Source organism: Misgurnus anguillicaudatus, chromosome 19 (genome assembly GCF_027580225.2).
Source record: "Misgurnus anguillicaudatus chromosome 19, ASM2758022v2, whole genome shotgun sequence".
Taxonomy (NCBI): Eukaryota; Metazoa; Chordata; class Actinopteri; order Cypriniformes; family Cobitidae; genus Misgurnus; species Misgurnus anguillicaudatus.
Genome location: NC_073355.2, coordinates 32,395,520 through 32,415,905, shown reverse-complemented (window position 1 = coordinate 32,415,905; position 20,386 = coordinate 32,395,520). Strand labels below are relative to the sequence as shown.

The window sequence follows — 20,386 nt, the reverse complement described above, 5'->3', positions numbered from 1 at the left end:
TTTATGACCATCATGTACCCATCATCTGATATATATATATAATTTCACACAGTGCACACACATATATTATGCAAAAACAAAGTTTTATTTTGTATGCGATTAATCGCGATTAATCTTTTGATGCTGTATATAGCACTTTTCCCCATGCACGTTGTCTCAAAGGAAAATTACACAAAACATTATAAAAAAAGATTTGAGTTTCATGACTCCCTATTTATCTTAATAATATTAAAATTTTGTTTTCAAATCCCAAGTGAGCATGAGTAACCAATAGGTTACTGTGGGACTTAAGGCAATATATAAATTATCCCTTATTCGTATGTAGCTTTGGACTTATACATGCAAATGTAAAGGAACAATAACCTTAATGAGGTATTAATAAAAATGAGAGTGATTTAAATGCATCTCTGTGATAGTAGACACTAGACAGTCTTTTAAGGGAAGACCAACCACATCATTCGCATGGAGTGGATTCTCTACAGTCTACAACAAATGAAATGCCTTGCCAGTTGGCCATGCACCAGTCTCAAATAGACCGTTCTGTTCTTTTACTGCCTAAATCATAGTTTAGTGGGATCAACCCATCTGCATCTCACTCTTTGTGCAATCCTAAAAGAATCTGAAGCTTTTTTGGCTAGACGCTGTTGCAGCCCTCCTTGTCATCATGCAGAATGCAAATTGCTGCTAGTGCCACGAAATGCAATTAAACTAAGTGTCAAAAATAGCCTAATTAAATCTGATCGCACTTGTCTGAATTGGCTGGTGCACTTGTTTGTTTCTGTTGCTCCCAAGGGCGATGGTAAAGCCAATGGTATTAGGTTTAATTTTAGAGAGTTTTGTGGACTGACTGCATTGCTTTAAATGTCACATGCATGGGGAAGAGACCATAGTATGGATGAGAGACGGATATGATAAATGAATAAATAACTGCGACTGAAATCCCTGTCGTTCTTTCATTGGGCTCTAAACAATGCTACGCTATCCCGGATGTCTGAGCCGATCAGTGACCGGCTTTCCCAGTACTAATCGGAGCAGACAGCCTGCAGTGAGAGATACACGGTTGTATTTTTAGGCCTTCCTACTTGCCTATATGGAGTGGAGGAGGGTAAAGGATTGATCCACAGTGTGGATTCTGGGTTCTTCTGCAGCATTTTCAAGATATGTCTTTTAGCAGTTCCTTAAAACCACATGTCCTGCTCTGCATATTTCGTAACATTTTCTTAAAAATCTTTTTTGACACACACGAGACTGAAAAAGTGCAGTAGCATTCACAGTAGAGAGAGATTTAATCACTCGCTCATTATCACAGCAAGAGTGCCTACAGGAAGCGGTTCTTCCTATAAAACTGCATTCAGAAGTGAATCACTTGGAAACAACGCACCCCACAGCTGCTCATTATTAGAGTTGGAAACTGAGAAGTTATTTAGAAACCACTTCAATTAACGAAAACAGGATACGGAAAATACAAATGCTTTTCATTAAATGTCTAGTCATCATCATATTTGTGCATTACAACAAAATGGTTGTAACAATAATAAAATAGTCGTCTGTTGTTTAGGCACCCGGAGACATCCATGGGTACAACTTCAGAGGAAAGCCATCCGGCCGGCTCTAAACGCCTCCCAAATCACCCTCTCTGCCCTGCTGACCTCCTCCCGCAGTCAGTATGAGCTCGGGGGCTTCCCCTACCCCCTCGCCTTAGAGAACAACTCAACGGGTAAGTTTATCCAATTTTCAAAGAAATGTATTTTTGTATGGGTACATCACTGTTTTTTATGTAAGTGGAGGCCTGGTGGGGTAAAATCTGTTTTGATCTGTCATGATTCAGGGTCCAATAGTAGCTGGACGGAGCTGACTGCTGTGGCTGCAATGTATGCCCAGCTCACCGGCCCCAATGACACTGAGGTTCAGGTGTCTGAACCCATTCACATCTCTATCCCACTTCCCTCCGACTCTCCTCTCAAGACTGCCACCAGTGTCCCCGTCTGGAGGTTTGACGACAGGATAGGTAAAGCACTTATAATAATATTTGCATTTAGGGTGTGTCTTATTTCTCTGTCTTACCCCTTCACCTCGGTTTTGCGCGTTCATGTGAGGCGAAGTGGTGTCTCAATTCTCAGTTTGATCAAAGGCGTAGGGATACATAGTGTGATAAAGACCACACTTGAAAGAGAGGGGTAAACGTTAACGTAGGAATATCTCAGGAGAGCCGGCATCAAGACGTTTTATTGATGAACGTCGAACTGTCAAGGAGTCGCACAAATGAAAGTAACATTATTTTCTGCAGTTTAATTGAGATTATATTATGACACTCATGTTTTATGATACTTTTAATAAAATGTTCAAGCGGTTTTAATTGTAATATTTTTGTTTTGAAACGCAAGTTAAGGTGCTAGCTAGCAGCTACGTTATGCGCTATTTGTTGAGCTCCGCTCAGGCAATCGATACCACAACCTGAGACAACGTCATCTTCTTTGTTTGTGAACGCTTGTCTGTTTCATAGCAGCCAGTTAGCTGCAAGGGAAGGTGACACAAACAGTAATCGAGTGGTGTCTCATTTTTTAGACAAATGATCTGTCTCACCCCTTTCCCTTTACTCGGCTTTGAGGGGCAAGGGGAAGACAAAGGGGAAGGGGTAAGACAGAGAAATGAGATTGGCCCTTAATATTACATCACAGAAATCATGTCATTAACTTATGGGGCTCATGTTAAAATAATTGTTTCATTTTAAATGTATGAATGACTGTATCACAAGCTGTGAAACTCAAACCAGCGGCAACCTGTGGATTCTCTAACCATTAGACTATGTCGCCCCCCTACAAAAATAGGGAATACCAGCCATCACATCAAGATGTCATACATAAAGCTGTAGTATGTCTACGTCCGTTGTTTTAATACTGTTCTTATGGCTTAAAGGGACACTCCACCCCTTAAAAAAATATGCTCATTTTCCAGCTCCCCTAGAGTTAAACAATTGATTTTTACCGTTTTGGAATCCATTCACTGATCTGGCCCTACCACTTTTAGCATAGCTTACCATAATCCATTGAATTTGATTAGACCATTAGCATCGTGCTCAAAAATAACCAAAGAGTTTTGATATTTTTCCCCATTTAAAACTACTCTTCTGTAGTTACATCGTGTACTAAGATCGATGGAAAATTAAAAGTTGCGATTTTCTAGGTCGATATGGCTAGGAACTATACTCTCATTCTGGCATAATATTTAAAGGACAAGTTCGGTATTTTACACTTAAAGCCCTGTTTTCAGATTGTTTATGATGAAATAGAACGGTTTTGACTGAAATTTCGACATATGCGGCTGCCCTAAGAATTTTCGGGTGTTTGTTGTATCACCTCCCACCTCTATAATGGCTGCATAGGTGCACTGGAACAATCTTTCCTAAAATGCATTAAACTTTCGTTTACAAAGACATGAAACTCACCGAGTGGTCAGGGGTGTTCATTGATATGCTCACACAAAAATCGCTGCAAAAGATGCTTTCCAACAGGTGTTTTACCATTCGTTGTAAACTTGTGAACCCTTTTTTTCCAAATGCTTCACACCCGTATATTCTTCCGTTGAGAGCTTGAATAATAGACACTCCAGCCCAGTTGGTAGGGATAATCCGCCTTTGCCAATTGCAAGAATACCAACAAAGTTCCCGACGAGGAGTAATACCGTACCTCACAGTAGGGCTGCACGATTAATCGTATTTTTATCATGATAACGATATGCGTGCCCCACGATTAATTAATGACAATCGTCGCGATTAATGTGCAAAGACCAAGCACAAAGCAGACAGTCTAGAATCAAACAATGTGTTTGTTATGGGCAGAGTCAGAGTGAACGGAGTGTTTCTTTGCGAGCGCAGTCTGTGTTATGGTAGAAATACGTTAGCATCACAAGATTTACAGTCATTTTTGAAAGCAGAGCAACAAGAAGAAAGTGCAGAAATATGTATGTTTAATTCCCAAAAAGGGTCATATAGGCCTACTCCATTGTTTGGATATTTCGGATTTGAGGAAAGTGATGTTGATCAGGTAAGTTACGAGTCTTGTGCAAACTGTGCTCCTGTTCCGTCCAAACGTGAAATATCAAGAGTTTCAAAAGCTGAACACAAGCCGCAACCATAAAAAAAATGTTTTTTCACTGTGCATATGTTTCCAATAAGCACAGTGAGCAGCAAGGGGTTTAAAAAAAATTATTGCCACAAGTCATATCATAGGCATTTTTTATTCAAAAATATTTTGTTTTTATTTCAGTTTAATTCTAATTTGATATAAATATATATTACCCAGACAGCAATTTAGCTCTTACCGACGTTGGGGCGCATGTACTTGCCCGACATAAAGTGCCTCGGTGAGATGTCTTATGGAGATCGGTAGCTAATAGGCAAGACATCGGGAAGATGGTGGCATTAGAATGATCGCCGACCGTGAGCCAACGTAAACCCGCCCTAATTATTATGACCTATATGCGGCGCGATCCGCTTCGCTCTCCCATTGAACACAGCTGATTTTCGGCTGCATCGCTGTAAACGTCAAGGCATGCTTATAAAGCAGCTGTTCCAGTGTTAAAGGGAGCGAGGCGTCAGGATCCCACCGTTATATAATTGATTTGTTTAGGCCAGGGGTCTCCATGGTGCCAGCACATTCTATTAGTCTCAATTGTAATATTTATTTATTACATACATATGTTTTATATTAACTTGGCTTGGTTTACGTATGTTAACATATTAAACAATACTAAAACATATCAAAAAGTAAAATAAAATAAAATCAGTAAGTAAAACAAAAAAGTTTTGAGTAGAATAAATAAAAAAGTAGCCCTCCAGATTGTTTTATACATATTGTTGTAGCCCTTGCTCACAATGTTGGAGACCCCTGCAGGCTAACTCATTTCATATTGTGTATCAACAACAATCAACCCTCAATAACAGTTTATGTTGTGTTAATCATAAAATTTCTTCCCTAACAATTTGACAAGAGCTAGTGGAGAAGTAGGCAACTAGCCCACTTGCATGCAAGACTCCGTCCGTGGCTGCGCAGTCTGCAGCCGCTTCCTTTTGAGTTGCCAGGTTTTATGACAAAAAAAGTTTAAATTGAAAGTAAGTGATTGTTATGTGTAGGGTGTATTTCATACACAATATGACAACCTGGTAAATGTCAGTCTAACAGAAAAAAATGGATCAGTGAGTTTCCAGGAGAAATAACAAAACAGAAGGGCATCTGGAATTTTTTTTTTACTTTGTTTTTGCAAAGGCAGTTTCATTTATTTTAACACTCCACAAATTACACTTTGGGGTGGTTTCCCGGACAGGGATTATCTTAAACCGGGACTAGGCCTTAGTTTAATTCTGAAATATAACTAGTTTTAATAACATGTCTTAATAAAAACATTACTTGTGTGCATTTTGAAGCATCACAAAAGACACTGATGTATTTTATGATATGTCAGTGCAAGTTGTTTTCAGTTTGGACAGCTCTTACATTTATTTTAGTCTAGAACTAGTCTAATCCCTGTCCTTGAAACCGTCCCATAGCAAACTGCAACAAAAATAAGAAATTCCCTCCAGAATAAGTCATACTCCAGAATCAGTCCAATCAATTATTTCACTTAAGATGCTTGCTTGTCCCGCCTTTGCCGCCCCCATTCCTGTCTCTGCTCAGACAGCCGCAGCCAGTTTCTCACAGTCATCTTTATATCAGCCTCAGTGGAACTTTGTAGGCAGGATTTCTTAACACAGCACCTAAAAAAATGTAATAATGTAATAAGCAACAGAAAAAAATAAGACAGCACAAAAGTCTATATATCTTCGTGGATGGTTTCTAAAAAGACAATTCAGAAAAGTCAGAGCATTTTGCAAAAAATAAAATCATGTTGTTTCAACACATTGTAGGACTTACTCAGGAGTACCTGATGAATAGGCTGTGATTTAAGGAGAGCACATCCCTTCATCACTGGGTGTGTCTTGCTGCCAATCATCTTGTGGCACTAGGAAATACAGAAAAAGTCCCGTTACACAAAGAACAGCATCACCCAGGTCCAACTAACAGAGCTAAATAAGTGACCCCACAGCAGTGGTTCTAAAACTTTTTCTGTCATTTTTGTCATTCCCCATTTTATGTAGGACTGTGCTGTGTGTGCGCTGTGTATTGTGTGTGTGTGCCTGTCTCAGTGTGTTCTTGATCTGCATGCTAAACAGCTTATGTTCAGGAGAGCCCAGCCCTTCATATTCATCTTCCTGCTGCCAATTAACGGTTGTCACTATGAAATGATAAAATTAGATTGTGAAACTGCTAAACAGTATGTAGGCTTTTTGCTCTCAAACTTTTCAAGTGCGCTTACAGCCACAAGTTGTGTACAAACAGTAAAAGACCCAATGGACCCTTTTACTGTTTGTACACAATGGTGACGTGGCAACGTATGCACGAGCAGTTTGGCAACGGAAGTATGGCAAGAATCAGCAGTGAAGTAACACAGACAGAGAAAGTTATTTTAAAAAGTTGACATCTACCAGATCCGTGTACTATAGTGGAGTGGATAGAAGACGTTAGCAGATGGCCAAATATAAAGTGGCCAGATACATATGAAGAGTTTGGTTCCAAAACCCAATAAATCCATTTTGACAAATTTTGTTAAAAACGTGTTTTCTATACCAAGAAAGTGACAAGATGAAAACCACTATTTTCTGTTACAAACTTTCACATAGCATCTTTAGGTTATAATAACATAAAAAAATTTCAAATCCATAACTTGATTTTCAAAGATTTATTATAAAAACAGATTCTTTTTTCCACAAAATGCAATAAATTCATGACAAGTTTTTATTCAAAATGCTATAAATCTATTGAATCAATAGCCTTTATAAATGTGCATTCATCTTTGCCATGTTATTCATTTAGTTGACTAGTTGTACACACCAATTAAAAATATAAACATTAATGGCATTAATCAAAACACTTACTTTGTGATATTAAGAACACTGTCATTGATGCGGTTATACTTGACATCGTCGCTTAACGTGTTTCACAGCGATCAGCTGTAAAATGTTTTGGTCCTGCTCGATTTTCGTTGACTTTGAGTAAAATTATGGAAAGTTTTTCATAAGATCCCCTGGGGTCAATGTGTTTGCATGACAGAAACTTGATGTTGTCGGCCCGGGCAAACAAGCACCCGTCTCCCGAGTGTCTCTTGCGTAAATTATTAGATGTTGATGGCTTACGTTTCTTTCCCGTCACAGAAAACCATCACAGGTTTATCAATGCTATTAAAGTATTATTTTGTTTTTGTTTGTTTGTTGATCACGAAGTACAAAGTAGATGAGGAAAACTAGTATTCCGTGTACTCAACGCGCCGCCATTGTTTGTTTACATTGCAATGGTGCGCTGCAAACTGTGGAGCGGATTTATGGCTTTCTGTAGAAAAGGAGGAGTGGCGTTTATTGCATTTTGGGAAAAAAGGGAGAAAAGATGACAGAATAAAACGGCGTATATTGGATTTTGCTTAAAATTAAGAATTTACTTTTTAATATTGACCTGATATAATACTGATTCTGGCAGCAACTCATTTTTTTTCAAAAATGGCGTTTATTTGGGACCAAACTCTTTATATATACGTATATTAGTATATTATATTAGTACAACCAAACGCAACAACCAGACATTTTGATGCTGGGAAACCGTTTTAATAAACTTTCTGAGTTGCTAACACGTTAGAACAACTGGCGAACAACAACACTTCCGTTGCCGAAATGCGCGCACAAACTATTTGATCACGTGGGCTGTAAAAGGGTCTATGCATCACATATTTAACGGAAACTTACATTCAGTACGAAGAAGGTCCTCATTCACTGATGTAATCACTTAAATGGAAAAAACACAATTGGCCCAGATCCAGCTTGATTTTAAAATCTTGCCCTAATTCATTTGCTATTGAATTATTCTGAAATTTATTCTTTTACTACCTCAGTATGATGTTCTGAGTAAAAAGTGCAGATTCATACATTACATGTAAAATATCTTACTATCGTTAGTCCTCTGACGGAGCCCTGGAAGAGGGTGACGTGGAGGCTGCTGCAAAGCACACAGGCCTTCGTTATTATTCGGTGTCACTAGAAAATACAGAAAAACGAAATTATTGGAGTGAACAGTAAGTCAAGTTTATCACAATTAGATAAACTAATGTCAGTGGGCTGAGTAATTGCCACACATTTCTACACACACACACACACATGTGTCAGTGTTTTCATTGTCTGCGTTTTAAATGGCTTACAGTCAGGAAAGCCTTCAGTTCTCTGCGCCTCTTTCTGAATATTAACCGCAGTCTCTTGGAAAGACAGAAAACCTTGGTTTACTGATCACACTACTAATATAAACTCAAAAATCATATCTCTGGAACATCAAACTATGGTATGTGCTGTGGACCTGTGGAGTACATTTTACTATATAGGGTACACTTACCTTCACTCTACAATGATGTGGGATGGGCTGGAGGAGTTAAACAAGGGGTGGGAGGGTTAGCCAGCTTTCTTCTTACTGACACTTCAAGAAGATTAAAAAAGGTTACAACAGAAAGATGATCAAAAAGGCACATCAACCATAAGATTTGCACCTTAGATATCTAAATCTGATATTCTCTGTATGAGAAGTGCAGCATTATACACATAAAATGTCTTACTAGGCTTGCTCCTTTGATGGAAACTTGGGTGGGCTAGAGAAGGCTGCTTCCTTTTTGTCACTGTCATGGCCATTTAAAAACAAGGATTAAAATTCGAAAAAGGTTTAAACACAAAGATTACAAATTCTTATCAGGCATAATTACAAGTATGAGCATGTAATTAAAGGGAGAGTTCACCCAAAAATGAAAAAAATGTAATTAATGACTCACGAGTTTGGAACGAAATGAGGTTAAGACCTCCGTTCATCTTCGAAACACAGATTAAGATATTTTAGATCTAGTCCGAGAGCTTTCTGACCCTCCATTGAAAATCTATGCACAGTATACTGTCCAGGAACAGAGAGGTAATAAAAAAACATCATCAAAGTAGCCATTTGACATCAGTGGGTATGTTAAAATGTGTTGAAGCATCGAAAATACATTTTGGTCCAAAAATAACAAAATTACGACATCATTCAGCATTGTCTTCTCTTCCGGTTCCGTTCTGAACGCGCACGAGACCAAAGTCACATGACTGCAGTGACGCAGCTGACGTACAACGTGGCTGATGTGTTATTAGGTGCGTCCCCGCTTTTTTTTGTGCGCCCGAGCTTCGTTTACAGTCTGAGGGAGACGAATGCTGTAAATGTGAAAAAAATTCACAAACATATCTGAGGATAACACGCCATCTGCGTCACAAGACTTTAGTCAGACACATGCGCTACACAACAGACATGGAAGAGAATGCTGAATAAATTTGTCATTTTTGGACCAAGATGTCTTTTGGATGCTTCAACACATTCCAACCGACCCACCGATGTCAAATGGCAACCCCGATCATGTTCTTCATTATCCCTCTGGACATGGACAGCACACCATGCACAGACCCCCAATGTAGGGCCAGAAAGCTCTCGGACCAAACATAAAACATCCGAGGTCTTACAAGTTTGGAACGACATGAGGGTGAGTCCTTAATGACACCACTTTTCATCCTTGGGTGAACCATCCCTCCAATTTTCTCATGGACATATGGAAACTTAAAGGAACACGCTGACTTTTTGGGATTTTAGCTCATTCACAGTTAGATAAGTGCATACATACCCCTTCATCTCTGTGCGTGCCGTAACTCTGTCTGACGCAGCCCCCGCTAGCCTATCTGAGCATAAAGACTTGAAGTAAATGGCTCCAGCTAGCATGCTGCTCCCAATAAGTGACAAAATAACAGCAACATTTTCCTATTTATGTGTTGTGATTTGTTTAGTCACACCGTGTACAAACAACAAGGTCATGACACAGCCATCTTTTAACAGTATACATACTGGGAACTATATTCTCAGAAGGTGAAGCACTTGCTACTTGGGGGGAGTAACTGCACAACTCTGACCGAACTCTCTGCTCCTCACCGGGGGTTTCTCAGGTGCTGCTAGCAAATCACTGCACCCAAGTAGCCGGGCTTTGCCTTCTGAGAATATAGTTCCCTGTATGTTGGGATTAATAGATGGCTGTGTCTCACATGACCTTGTTATTTGTACATGTTGTGACTATACAAATCACAACATATAAATAGGAAAAAGTTGGCATTATTTTGTCACTTATTGGGAGCAGCATGCTAGCTGGAGCCATTTACTTCAAGTCATTGTGCAAAGCTAAGCTAGCGGTGGGTGCATCAGACAGAGTTACGGCACGCACAGAGATGAAAGGAGTATGTATGCACTTATCTAACTATGGGGATACAGTGAATAAGATAGAAAAATAAGCCTTTAAGGTCAAAATAGTTAATTCAACTTGCCAACTGTTATGTTGTTTCCAGCCATAGGTAGGAGGGAAGGGGGAGGAGGGTTTTTTGGAAGGTTTGTTGTGCGTTTTCTTCTTTTTCGCCTGTGATGTTTGTGGTGCATTTTGGGTGTCTGATGAAGGGCACGATGCAGGGGATGATGGTGGTGATGGTGATCTAAGTCAGGATGGTCTGTAAATGAAAAGTTTTTACAAAGATTAGTTTTCATATTGATCACATCGAACATAGAAAGTACAATGAGTAACATCAGAACAACATAGCCCCCCACTCTCACTTGTCTCATGTAGTATTCAACAAGAGTATTGTTTTCATCCTTTAGATGGGTTGGGTGATGTCCTCTTGAAAAAACTTTGGAGTATTTTGTATGAGTCTTTATAGACCCTTTTACTCTTTGTACACAATGATGATGTGGCAACGTAGGTGCACGCAGTTTGGCAACGGAAGTATGGTAAGAATCAGCAGTGAAGTAACACAGACAAAGTTATTTTAAAAAGTTGACTTATCAACTTTTTCAACACATCTACCAGATCCGTGTACTATAGTGGAGTGGATAGAAGACATTAGCAGATGGCCAAATATAAAGTGGCCAGATACATATATACGTATATTAGTATATTATATTAGTGCAACCAAACGCAACAACCAGACATTTTGATGCTGGGAAACCGTTTTAATAAACTTTCTGAGTTGCTAACAGGTTAGAGAACCACCGGGGAACAACAACACTTCCGTGGCCGAAATGCGCGCGCAAGCTATTTGATCACGTGGGCTGTAAAAGGTTCTGGAGGCCACCAAGCCATGCCTTCATCGTATTTACCTGAGTGAAAAAAACAGAAAAGACATTTTATTTTGCTTAAATTACAAAGGTTAAATAAAGGCTCTATTTTATGAATGGGTGTGTGTCCAAAAACACTTACTTCCTATCACTTTATTACTTAATAACCACTTTGTCTGACTGTCTACAGTGGCTGTGCACTAAACTAGCTCTTTGATTGACAGGTCTACTTTTAACGTTACCATAAAAACGCACAACAAGAGCTGCCTTTAATTTTAAGCATGTCACTTAGACAAAATCATTAAAAATGCATTTAGAGTGTAAGGGGTCCATATTATAAAATGACAGATGTCATTTTTGTGTAGACAAAAGACAGTCCGTCAATTTATTACCGTTTACCTAACTGTTTACCGAACGATCCCCTCACGTCAAAAATACTGTCTAAAACAACTCACTGAAAAATATTTAATACGCGAACATATTAATAATAACTAACCAGGGGTGCGTTTCCCAAAACCATGTTGCTTATTTTCCATTGCCAACCAACTAGTTGCTAACACAACAGGTTAGCAACAATGGTTTTGGGAAACGCACCCCAAGTCAACAGTTATAACAACAAACCAAGTCTAAAAACATGTAACGTTGCCTCCGACGCCAATTTCTGTCATCCGTTTATCGAAAACATTTCCACAATCATATTTAATCAACATACCTTCGCGCTTACACTGCCGGCTTGATGTGGACCAACAACTGCGTAGATCTAGTGAAGAAAAAAAGAGGCGCGGTCGGCATAAAGGTTGCTCGCGGTTCCTCTGCCGATCTCCGGCTGCAGACTCATCGCGCCGATCGTTTACCCACCTACTTTTATTCTGTGTGCAGGGGAAAAAACCCAACCGACACTTTGCCGCTGGTGCCCTCCAATTGCCGACGTCGGTAAGACTGAACGTGCTGTCTGGGTAGAGCCCTGCATTTCAGCCTTTTTACGCTCCTCGGGTCGGGTTTCGGACCAATTTTAACATCACAGGCCTCTGGATTTTTTAAGGCTTCTTCACCTTTTTATATTTTAATTTAATTAAAAGAAACGTTGAGACATTGATAAATTGTAAAAGAAAGACATTTAACCTATCGCACGAGTCCACTACGCACATTCACAATGCACCTGTTGCGTTTAGCGTCTCCGCCAGCAGCAGGACATTCAGCGCATCGGGGAATATGGAGAACTGAATTAAAACCTTAAATACTGCGCATAATCTATATAAAAGACTGATGCATAGCGAATGTGTAAGGTAAGGCAACCTGCATGTTTATTTCGTTTCATGTTCATTTCGTTTTGATTAATTCATTTTCATAATTTGTCTGCACCTCGTCGCGACTGCGAGCAACAGAGCAGCCTCCCTCCGCTTTTTGTTGACAATAAACATTTAAACTAAAATTATTATATGCTGAAAATATATATTTTATATAGATGTTATTGTAGGCAAGTGAAGTGTTGATTTGAGAGGCTCATTTGATCAAACAAGTCGTCAACATGACGTTAGCTATCGGACACCGCTTGGTCATTATCAAAAACCTTAATTTAACAAACAAAAACGGCTCTAAAATAAATAAAAGATAATATATAATATAAGATTTTATAATTTTGACAGTTAAAACTGAACTGCCTTAATTGCTGCAAGAGTAGTACAGCTGTAAGGAATCTGTGTAAGGAGTTATTTTTGTTATGTCTGCGGATTTCTTTTGCAAAATCTATGCGGAGTTTTGCGGAATTATTTTAAATGTTTTAAAAAGATCTAAGAGAATGTGAGCTGTGGATATTACAAAACAATAAAATATTTTATAATATAGGCCTATAAAATGTATATAATATTTTATACATGGCTGTAAAGTGTAATAAAAATACTACAGTAAATAAAAGTTCTTCACTAAAAGAATGATCGTGTTTTTAATCGTGATCAAAAGTTTGAGCAAAACAATCGTGATCATCATTTTTCCTGTTATCGTGCAGCCCTACCTCACAGCACATCTAATACGTCAATGGAGTTGGCAAAAACTACGATAAAACCTGTTGGAATGCGTATTTTGCAGCGATTTTTGTGTGAGCATATCAGTGAACACCCCTGACCACTCGGTGAGTTTCACCTCTTTGTAAATGAAAGTTTAATGCATTTTAGGAAGGATTGTTCCCGTGCACCTATAGAGCCACTATAGTGGTGGGAGGATACAAGAAACACCCGAAAATTCTCGGGCCAGCATCATATGTCCAAATTTCAGTCAAAACCGTTCTATTTCATCATAAACAATCTGTAATTCAAGTTTATTGGGTATTGATGTGTTACATACTTTTCCTCTATGTCTATTCTGGATTTCAAAGATTAATTTGGTCTCTCTCTGCTCTACTAAGAAATCTCAAATTATTTTAATGTAAGCAGCTTTGTCTATGGCAGCCTAATCCCAGCTCCCTATTAACCCTAAAATTGCCTTAAACTGGTATTTGAAGGAATTTATAGGTACTTTAAAGATTGCTGACAATGCATGTAAGGCTTGTCTAATAATCCATATCGATCACAACACTCTGATGGCTGTCTGTGACTGAGTCAGCAATCCTGAAAAACACCTCCGCTGACACATTTGACTCTTGGTTTTAATTGGATTACATAGAGATTTTCTGTTGTCGGTGTGTCACCACCTACAGGTTTTAAATATGTTTGACCGATCTGGCATGGATGTAGATACAGATTTAGCATTATCTTCCAGTGCAATGATAATCAACAAATAAACATTTTAATAATCACAATCTGTAACATAAAATCATAAACTCTAATCCTTCTTTGTACTAAAATAGAATATAAGAAGAATATAAATCGAATATTTGTGCTGTTATTCTCACATCTTCTTTTTGAAATGCATCTTCTGAACACAGTGTACAGATCTAGTACACACAGCTGCTCAAGTAGAGCCTAACAATTGCCAGGATTCTGGATTTGAACTGCTGGCAATGAGTAGCGTTTATGAAAAGAAACTCTTAATATTCATTTTGTGTGGGTGGTCGCTGGGTTTCAGATAAAAGATAACACTGTAGTTCTGCAAAACAGAGGTCTGTAGTCCTGCGTGGTGTGTTTATGTCCACGCGATGATCAGATGCACTTATGTGGTCTACAAAAACACTACAAAAGATTCTGTTGTCGAGAGCTTTGCTCTATATAATGTAGAAAAGTGGATGCCGGGAATGTGAAAGCAAAAACCAGAGCCACAAACTTATAGTTTCACACACTTCTTCCACCCTACATCAAAAATGATCCAGTGTGTTCATATAATAAAAAGCACTGCCTCCCTTAAGTCTGCCATGTGTCCACTTAAACTGTATTTGTTTTGGAGATAAATCATAGCCAAAAAGGGTCAGAGCAGAGGCTGTTGCACATGGACCTAGGAGGGACTTGCTATTCTTGGAAAGCCCCCTGTTTTAAAACACAGGCCTTCCTTGGCATAGAGCACCCCCTAGTGTGCTTAACTACATATTGCACACAATTGCTTAGGCCTGCTGGTGCAAGTAGGAGGAAGCTGTGGAAGTAGACATAAGGAAATCTAAGGAACTGATTTTAGATCCAGTCTGATTTTATTTGAGATGATTTTATGTTTCTTGTCACTGTTACTGTATTTCTTGAGGTAATGAATGAATTTTTGGACCTTGATGCATTGTCACACATCGACACGATTTCATTTTATACGCTCCAGTTAGGATCCAGTATAGAGGGCATTTTGCCTTTAGTGGTTGGAGACATTTGTAATCATATTTGTCAGAGTTTACCCTGTCAGGACACATTAACTCTCTCTGCTGTTCTGTCTGTCCTCAGGGGCTTTTTTGCAAAAATCATGCCCCCATTATCCTGCCTCTGTGCTTTATATCCCATCTCCTCTGTTTTGAATAATATTGAATTGTAACCTAGACCTAAAATGACTTTTTAATGAATAAAATGTGAAGAAAATCGGTTTGGGACTGATCTGGCACATTGGCCATTTTATTGAGCACTTCCTGTAAGCTGAAGCAAGATCTTGTTGTATTTAATCCATTTACTGTTTTCTTTGCAGGTCTATGGGTGCGAAGCGGTGCTGGCTACATCAAAAAGGATGGCACCCAGATGACATGGAGTTTTATAGCTCCAAATTTAGGATACTGGCTTGCGGCGTTTCCATCAACGTTAGGTGAGATCGGCAGCAGTCATGTGGTATCTGATATTGCATTTCACAATTGTTATCTGAAGCAATTTCTGCGAACTTGCATTATCAAGAATGGCTGCAAATAAACTTCATTTCTGTTTCAGGGAGTGGTCTGAATCCCACTGGTTTAAGGGACATCACTACCTACCACACCATCTTCCTGCTTGCGATTTTGGGTGCCATGGCCCTTTTAGTTCTTATTCTGCTGTGTTTGCTACTGTACTACTGCAGGTATGTGCTTGGTGATGTGGTAAGCCTGTTTCATTCAAAGATAGTTACAAACATACTACCTGACAGGATCAAGATTTTATTCAGCTTCCTCTGCAAATTACATTTCTCTGTTAAAACTTGAATTTGTCATATATGACATATATTGAAACCCTTGAAAGTTTGTGAATCTGGGGGGAAAAATCAAGGCCCTGGGAAAAACATACATACATAGATACAGGTCATTGAAAGTGCTGAAAGGTTTCTGGAAAAAAATCCATATTATTCCCTGTGTAGTGTAGAATAATATCATAAAAATTCTAGACTTTTTAAGCACACGTGCTAAACTTTTCACTTTAAATGCTTATATTTTCTGTATGCTTTTTTGCATAGTTGTGTTTGACACAACAAAAACGTCTCTGGTTACGTATGTAACTGTTGTTTCCTGAGAAAGGAACGAGACGCTGCGTCTCCCTTGCTATAATTCCTGCGTCCCTGTTACGCCGTTTTTGGCAATATTTCAGATAGTGATATACTTCCTGGTTCCCACGTCACCCTGTCTTTGTCGTTAAGCCTCACCATTGGTTGAATTTGATATACACATTTAGACGCACTTACCCCTGGAGGCGTCCCCAAAGCGTCACCGCAGTGATGCAGCGCGAATTCCCTCAAAAGGGAACTGTAAGGGCTCAGTCACACCAAAAGCGTTTATGGCAGTTGCAGGCGCCTTTTTTGAATGATATTCTATGGGCAGGGCGCGTTTGCGCGCTGTTTATGCGCGCCGAGCGCCTTGCGGTTTTTTGCCGCGCACGCGTTTTTGAAGGAGCGCTGAGAGCGGAGAAGCGCCTGACGTCATTCGCGTCTTCCATTGTCCAATCGAATGAGGGGAGAGGCGGGCCTTACGTTGTGGTAAGGGAAGTTTACAGTTGCTTTGAAGAACCGGACTCCACTCGCTCACTCTCTCCTTCGTGTTTGTGCACCTCTCATCCTCAAACAAGGTCAGAGCAAGCGCCATCTTTTTAAAGTTTCTGCTAATATGACAGTTAACAGCAAAAGAGCGTTCACGCTTCAATATTTGATTGACAAGACAGCTGACTCGGTGGTTGCTTAGCAATATGAAAAGCCGCGTCGCACTGCTCTTTTTTAAAAAAGGCAGTGCGTCGCGCCTTGCGTTTGCAAGCGTTTAAAGCGCTTTTGGTGTGACTGGCCCCTAACAATGTATCTTAAAAGGTAACATGATGTAACCTTGCTCTCACTTGAAATGTGTCCCCACATTTAGTCATTGAATTTGAGGGTACTGGACCTGGAAAGTCTTTAAAGGTCCTTGAATTTGAAGTTAACTAAGGTGTGGGAACCCTGATTGAATAGTATTTCTAATTCGTTGCCAATAATATAATTTAAATGAAAAATATTTCTCTTTTTAGTATAACATCAGCCTTTTTTATTTTTTTCCAGAAGGCGATGTCTGAAACCTCGGCAGCACCGTCGTAAAATGCATCACTCTTCCAATCTGGAGAGCTCAAAGAGAGACCAGGGCACATCCACCTCTCACCTCAATCTCATCAGCGGCGGACACATGGAGACAACATCTTCAACCCCCAATCCTGACGGCATCCGATCCATACTTTCCTCTGACCGCGAAAGCTCCCGAGAAGACTTCTACAGATACGCCCCTACACAAAGACTACGAGACGCAAAGAGAGGAGAGAGCCTCCCATTAAAGGCTATTCGATCTACAAACACAGGAACCCGAGACCCACTCCTGCAAGATGACCACAGCAGAGGTTACAGCTCTGCTGAGGACTCTGATGAACGTAGATACCCGCACCATAATGCTAAAGACAATCAAGGCTATTCATCAGGTCCTCCTTCCCCACCTCCCCTTTTGCCACCATTTGCTGGCCACTATCAGGAGCATCGGGACAGCAATCCTCCCGAGTATTACGCGTCCCAGCCAGTGGATCACCTTAGTCGGCCCAGTTCACTCAACACCCAGCCTGGGCAGTTGATCTTCTGTCACTCCATGGAACAAATGAAGGAGAGCATGTACCACAGTATGGTGCCCACATTGGTCATCCCTGCACATTACATGCATATGTCCTCTGACCTATCAGCTGTAGAGCAAGCAATGGAAAGACAGCAACAGCTGCAGCATGATACAGAAGGCATCCAGGTTAGCTTGACACTACCGCGGCAAGGGAGTCAACACCAAAAGCAACAACAGCAGGCCAAGAACGAGGAGGAGGAGGAGGAGGAGGAAGAATCGAGCCCACAAGCTGAAGATCCATCAGGGAAGAACTGGGAATCTGAACAATCTACCGCTCCGGTCCGTATCCCAGTGTTGTTCAATGACTCCACCATTGCTCAAATGAATGGAGAGCTGCAAGCGATGACAGAGAAGAAACTAATGGAGCTCGGGGTCAAACCGCATCCCCGTGCCTGGTTCGTTTCCCTCGACGGTCGTTCAAACTCTCTCGTTAGACATTCTTACATTGAGCTGGGCAACGAATCCTTGCGTGCACCTGTGGGCACTAGTAGTGTACCCCAGGAGCACCGTGCAGAAATGCACTCTGCAAATTCAGGGAAGTCATCTCAGCGAAAGGCGAAAGAAAAAGAAAGAAAAGCTCACGGTAAGATTTATTCCAAGCTTCCAGTTATAGACACTCCAGACTCGAGCAGCGAAAGCCAATCAGCCATGTTCTCACCTGAGGAGAACTCCACAGCCCCACTGCTCGATGATGCCTCTCAGAAAAAAGGCGGGACTTTCCCTCGTAAAGGACGTAGTCGAGACGACAGCACCCATAGTAGCGTCAGCGAGGTCCACAGAGATTCTGTCACCAGCCCTGACGATGACAACGAAGGAGAAGACAAAGACGAAGACGGAGAGAATAAAAAGAGCCCCTGGCAAAAGCGTGAAGAGAGACCACTCATTGTTTTTAATGTCAAGTAACTCATTACTGTCCAGGGCACCATCTTGACTACACCATCGTCCCTCTTTGATGCTCATTGGAGGTTGAAAGATACAGAACTGGAATGATAGCACGATTAAAGACATGGCACTTACCTGAGGGGGCATCCAGACTGGGCACCAAGAATAAGCACTGAATCTTACTTGTTAGAAAGCATCTGATAACTTCTTCTCAGATGACTCTTGCTGTGTAGAAAATTACATCTGATTTAGTTCTGGCAGAGACCTGTAACTTTAAATCCTAATTTTGCTCAAGATGTCTTGCCCTAATATTTTCCTTAAGTGATGCCCAGCTTTTATAAGAATGACCATGATGAGCCATTTTAAAGCAAAGCAATCCACAAGCCTTAAAGAGCTTTTATTTTGTTTCAATGAACGAGTCAATTGAAAAAGAGGGCTTTGAAATATTTTTTAAATAGTTTTATTGTAGTGTTGGATTTACTCAAACTTTTAACTGGTTTATATGACTATGTAGAGCTGAACTTTCAAGATGTGTGGATATATGTGAGAATCATCCATTTTACAAGTGAGAGTGAAATGATTGCTGAATAAACCGGGTTACGCCAAATGTGACTCCTGATGACACTGTATTTTGTATTGTTGGTTAAAGACGCCCTTTTTGTACTGATCTAAAACCAATGTTGCTGTTTCTTTTAAGGGTAGATAGAAAAGCTGCTCTTAAAATATGAATTATTGTTTAAAGCAGAACACATTTTGTACTCTGAATATGCCTTTCTTTTTGGGTCAGAAATTGTGTTTTAAAAAAATGAAGGTTCTTAACCTTGGACACCTGTGACAATGTTTACGCACTAATCTTTGCTGAACTTTTGCCATGAATCAGAACCACTGCAACTGTTAACTGTGGAACTAAAATTTTCTTTTTTTCTTTTATGGACTTTAAGTTTTTGTGGTGTGATTGAAGATTGTGCTTGAAATGGATGTGCATGGATAAATTTACATATATTGTACCAAGTATTTTTGTAAAGGCAAGTATTGCTCGATTAAGCGCTCTTACTAAACTCTGTGAACCACTTATTTGTAAGTAACACCTTAGTAAATTTACACTCTCGATTCAGTCTTATGCATTTTATTTTACTACCATCAAATCTCACTCTACTGTACCTGTTATTTTCAATAAGCAATTGACATTTTATTATCATGTTTTTAAAATTTTGAATTCTGGCCCTTATTAACTCTTTCCCCGCCATTGACAAGAAAACATTTGCGTAAAAAAGACATGTTGCTGATGAATTTTAATGTTAATCTGCAATACCACGATTATCCACTAGATGGCACACTTAACACAATTTATATAAAAACTGAAGACTAAACATTATTTACTAAATTTAAACTCTGTCTGTTTGGAAAAATTATAATCTTTCTGAATCTGATCTCTAACAAAATTCCTTCATAAAAATGCAATTATTTCAGCTTTTGTCAAAAAATAAATAAATGATATATATAAAATTAATTTACTGTGTACTTTGTGTAAATATTATGTATATAGAAATACACACACATTCAGGTATATATTTAAGAAATATTTGCATTTAAATACTGTATATACATTTATATAGTTTATAGTGTATATATATAAATATAACCAATGTTTCTTAAATATGTACATGATTGGGTGTGTTTTTATATATAAGTAATAATTATACACAGTACCCACACATATGTTATGTAAAGGCAAACTTTTTTTGGATTTCTGTGATTAATCTTTTGACAGCCTTTATATATATATATTGCATAAATGAGTACA

The 20,386-nt window shown here is 39.4% G+C and overlaps 1 protein-coding gene and 1 long non-coding RNA gene across 4 annotated transcripts in view; one reads left to right on the top strand and one right to left on the bottom strand.

Annotated features, from left to right (window-relative positions):
• The window catches only part of fam171a2a (family with sequence similarity 171 member A2a), a 51,962-nt gene extending 32,270 nt beyond the window's left edge, over positions 1–19,692 (top strand). Inside the window, exons 4-8 of the mRNA XM_055194463.2 lie at positions 1,559–1,717; positions 1,829–2,008; positions 15,318–15,431; positions 15,551–15,677; positions 17,109–19,692. Of these exons, the coding sequence (XP_055050438.2) occupies positions 1,559–1,717; positions 1,829–2,008; positions 15,318–15,431; positions 15,551–15,677; positions 17,109–18,603 (2,075 nt within the window). The 3' untranslated portion in view covers positions 18,604–19,692. The remainder of the gene's footprint in view (positions 1–1,558; positions 1,718–1,828; positions 2,009–15,317; positions 15,432–15,550; positions 15,678–17,108) is intronic.
• On the bottom strand, positions 5,229–12,175 carry LOC141351095 (uncharacterized). 3 transcript variants are annotated; one of them, XR_012359277.1, is made up of 10 exons: positions 11,944–12,175; positions 10,731–11,273; positions 10,451–10,627; positions 8,683–8,742; positions 8,466–8,546; positions 8,278–8,331; positions 8,030–8,116; positions 7,829–7,867; positions 5,910–5,997; positions 5,229–5,752 (listed from the first exon to the last, which is right to left on the bottom strand). It is a non-coding gene; the product is annotated as an uncharacterized lncRNA (long non-coding RNA). The 3 variants fall into 3 exon arrangements; XR_012359275.1 differs by lacking the exon at positions 7,829–7,867 and having other exon boundaries at positions 11,944–12,171; XR_012359276.1 differs by lacking the exons at positions 7,829–7,867; positions 10,731–11,273 and having other exon boundaries at positions 11,944–12,169.
• Positions 19,693–20,386: the final 694 nt, after the last annotated feature.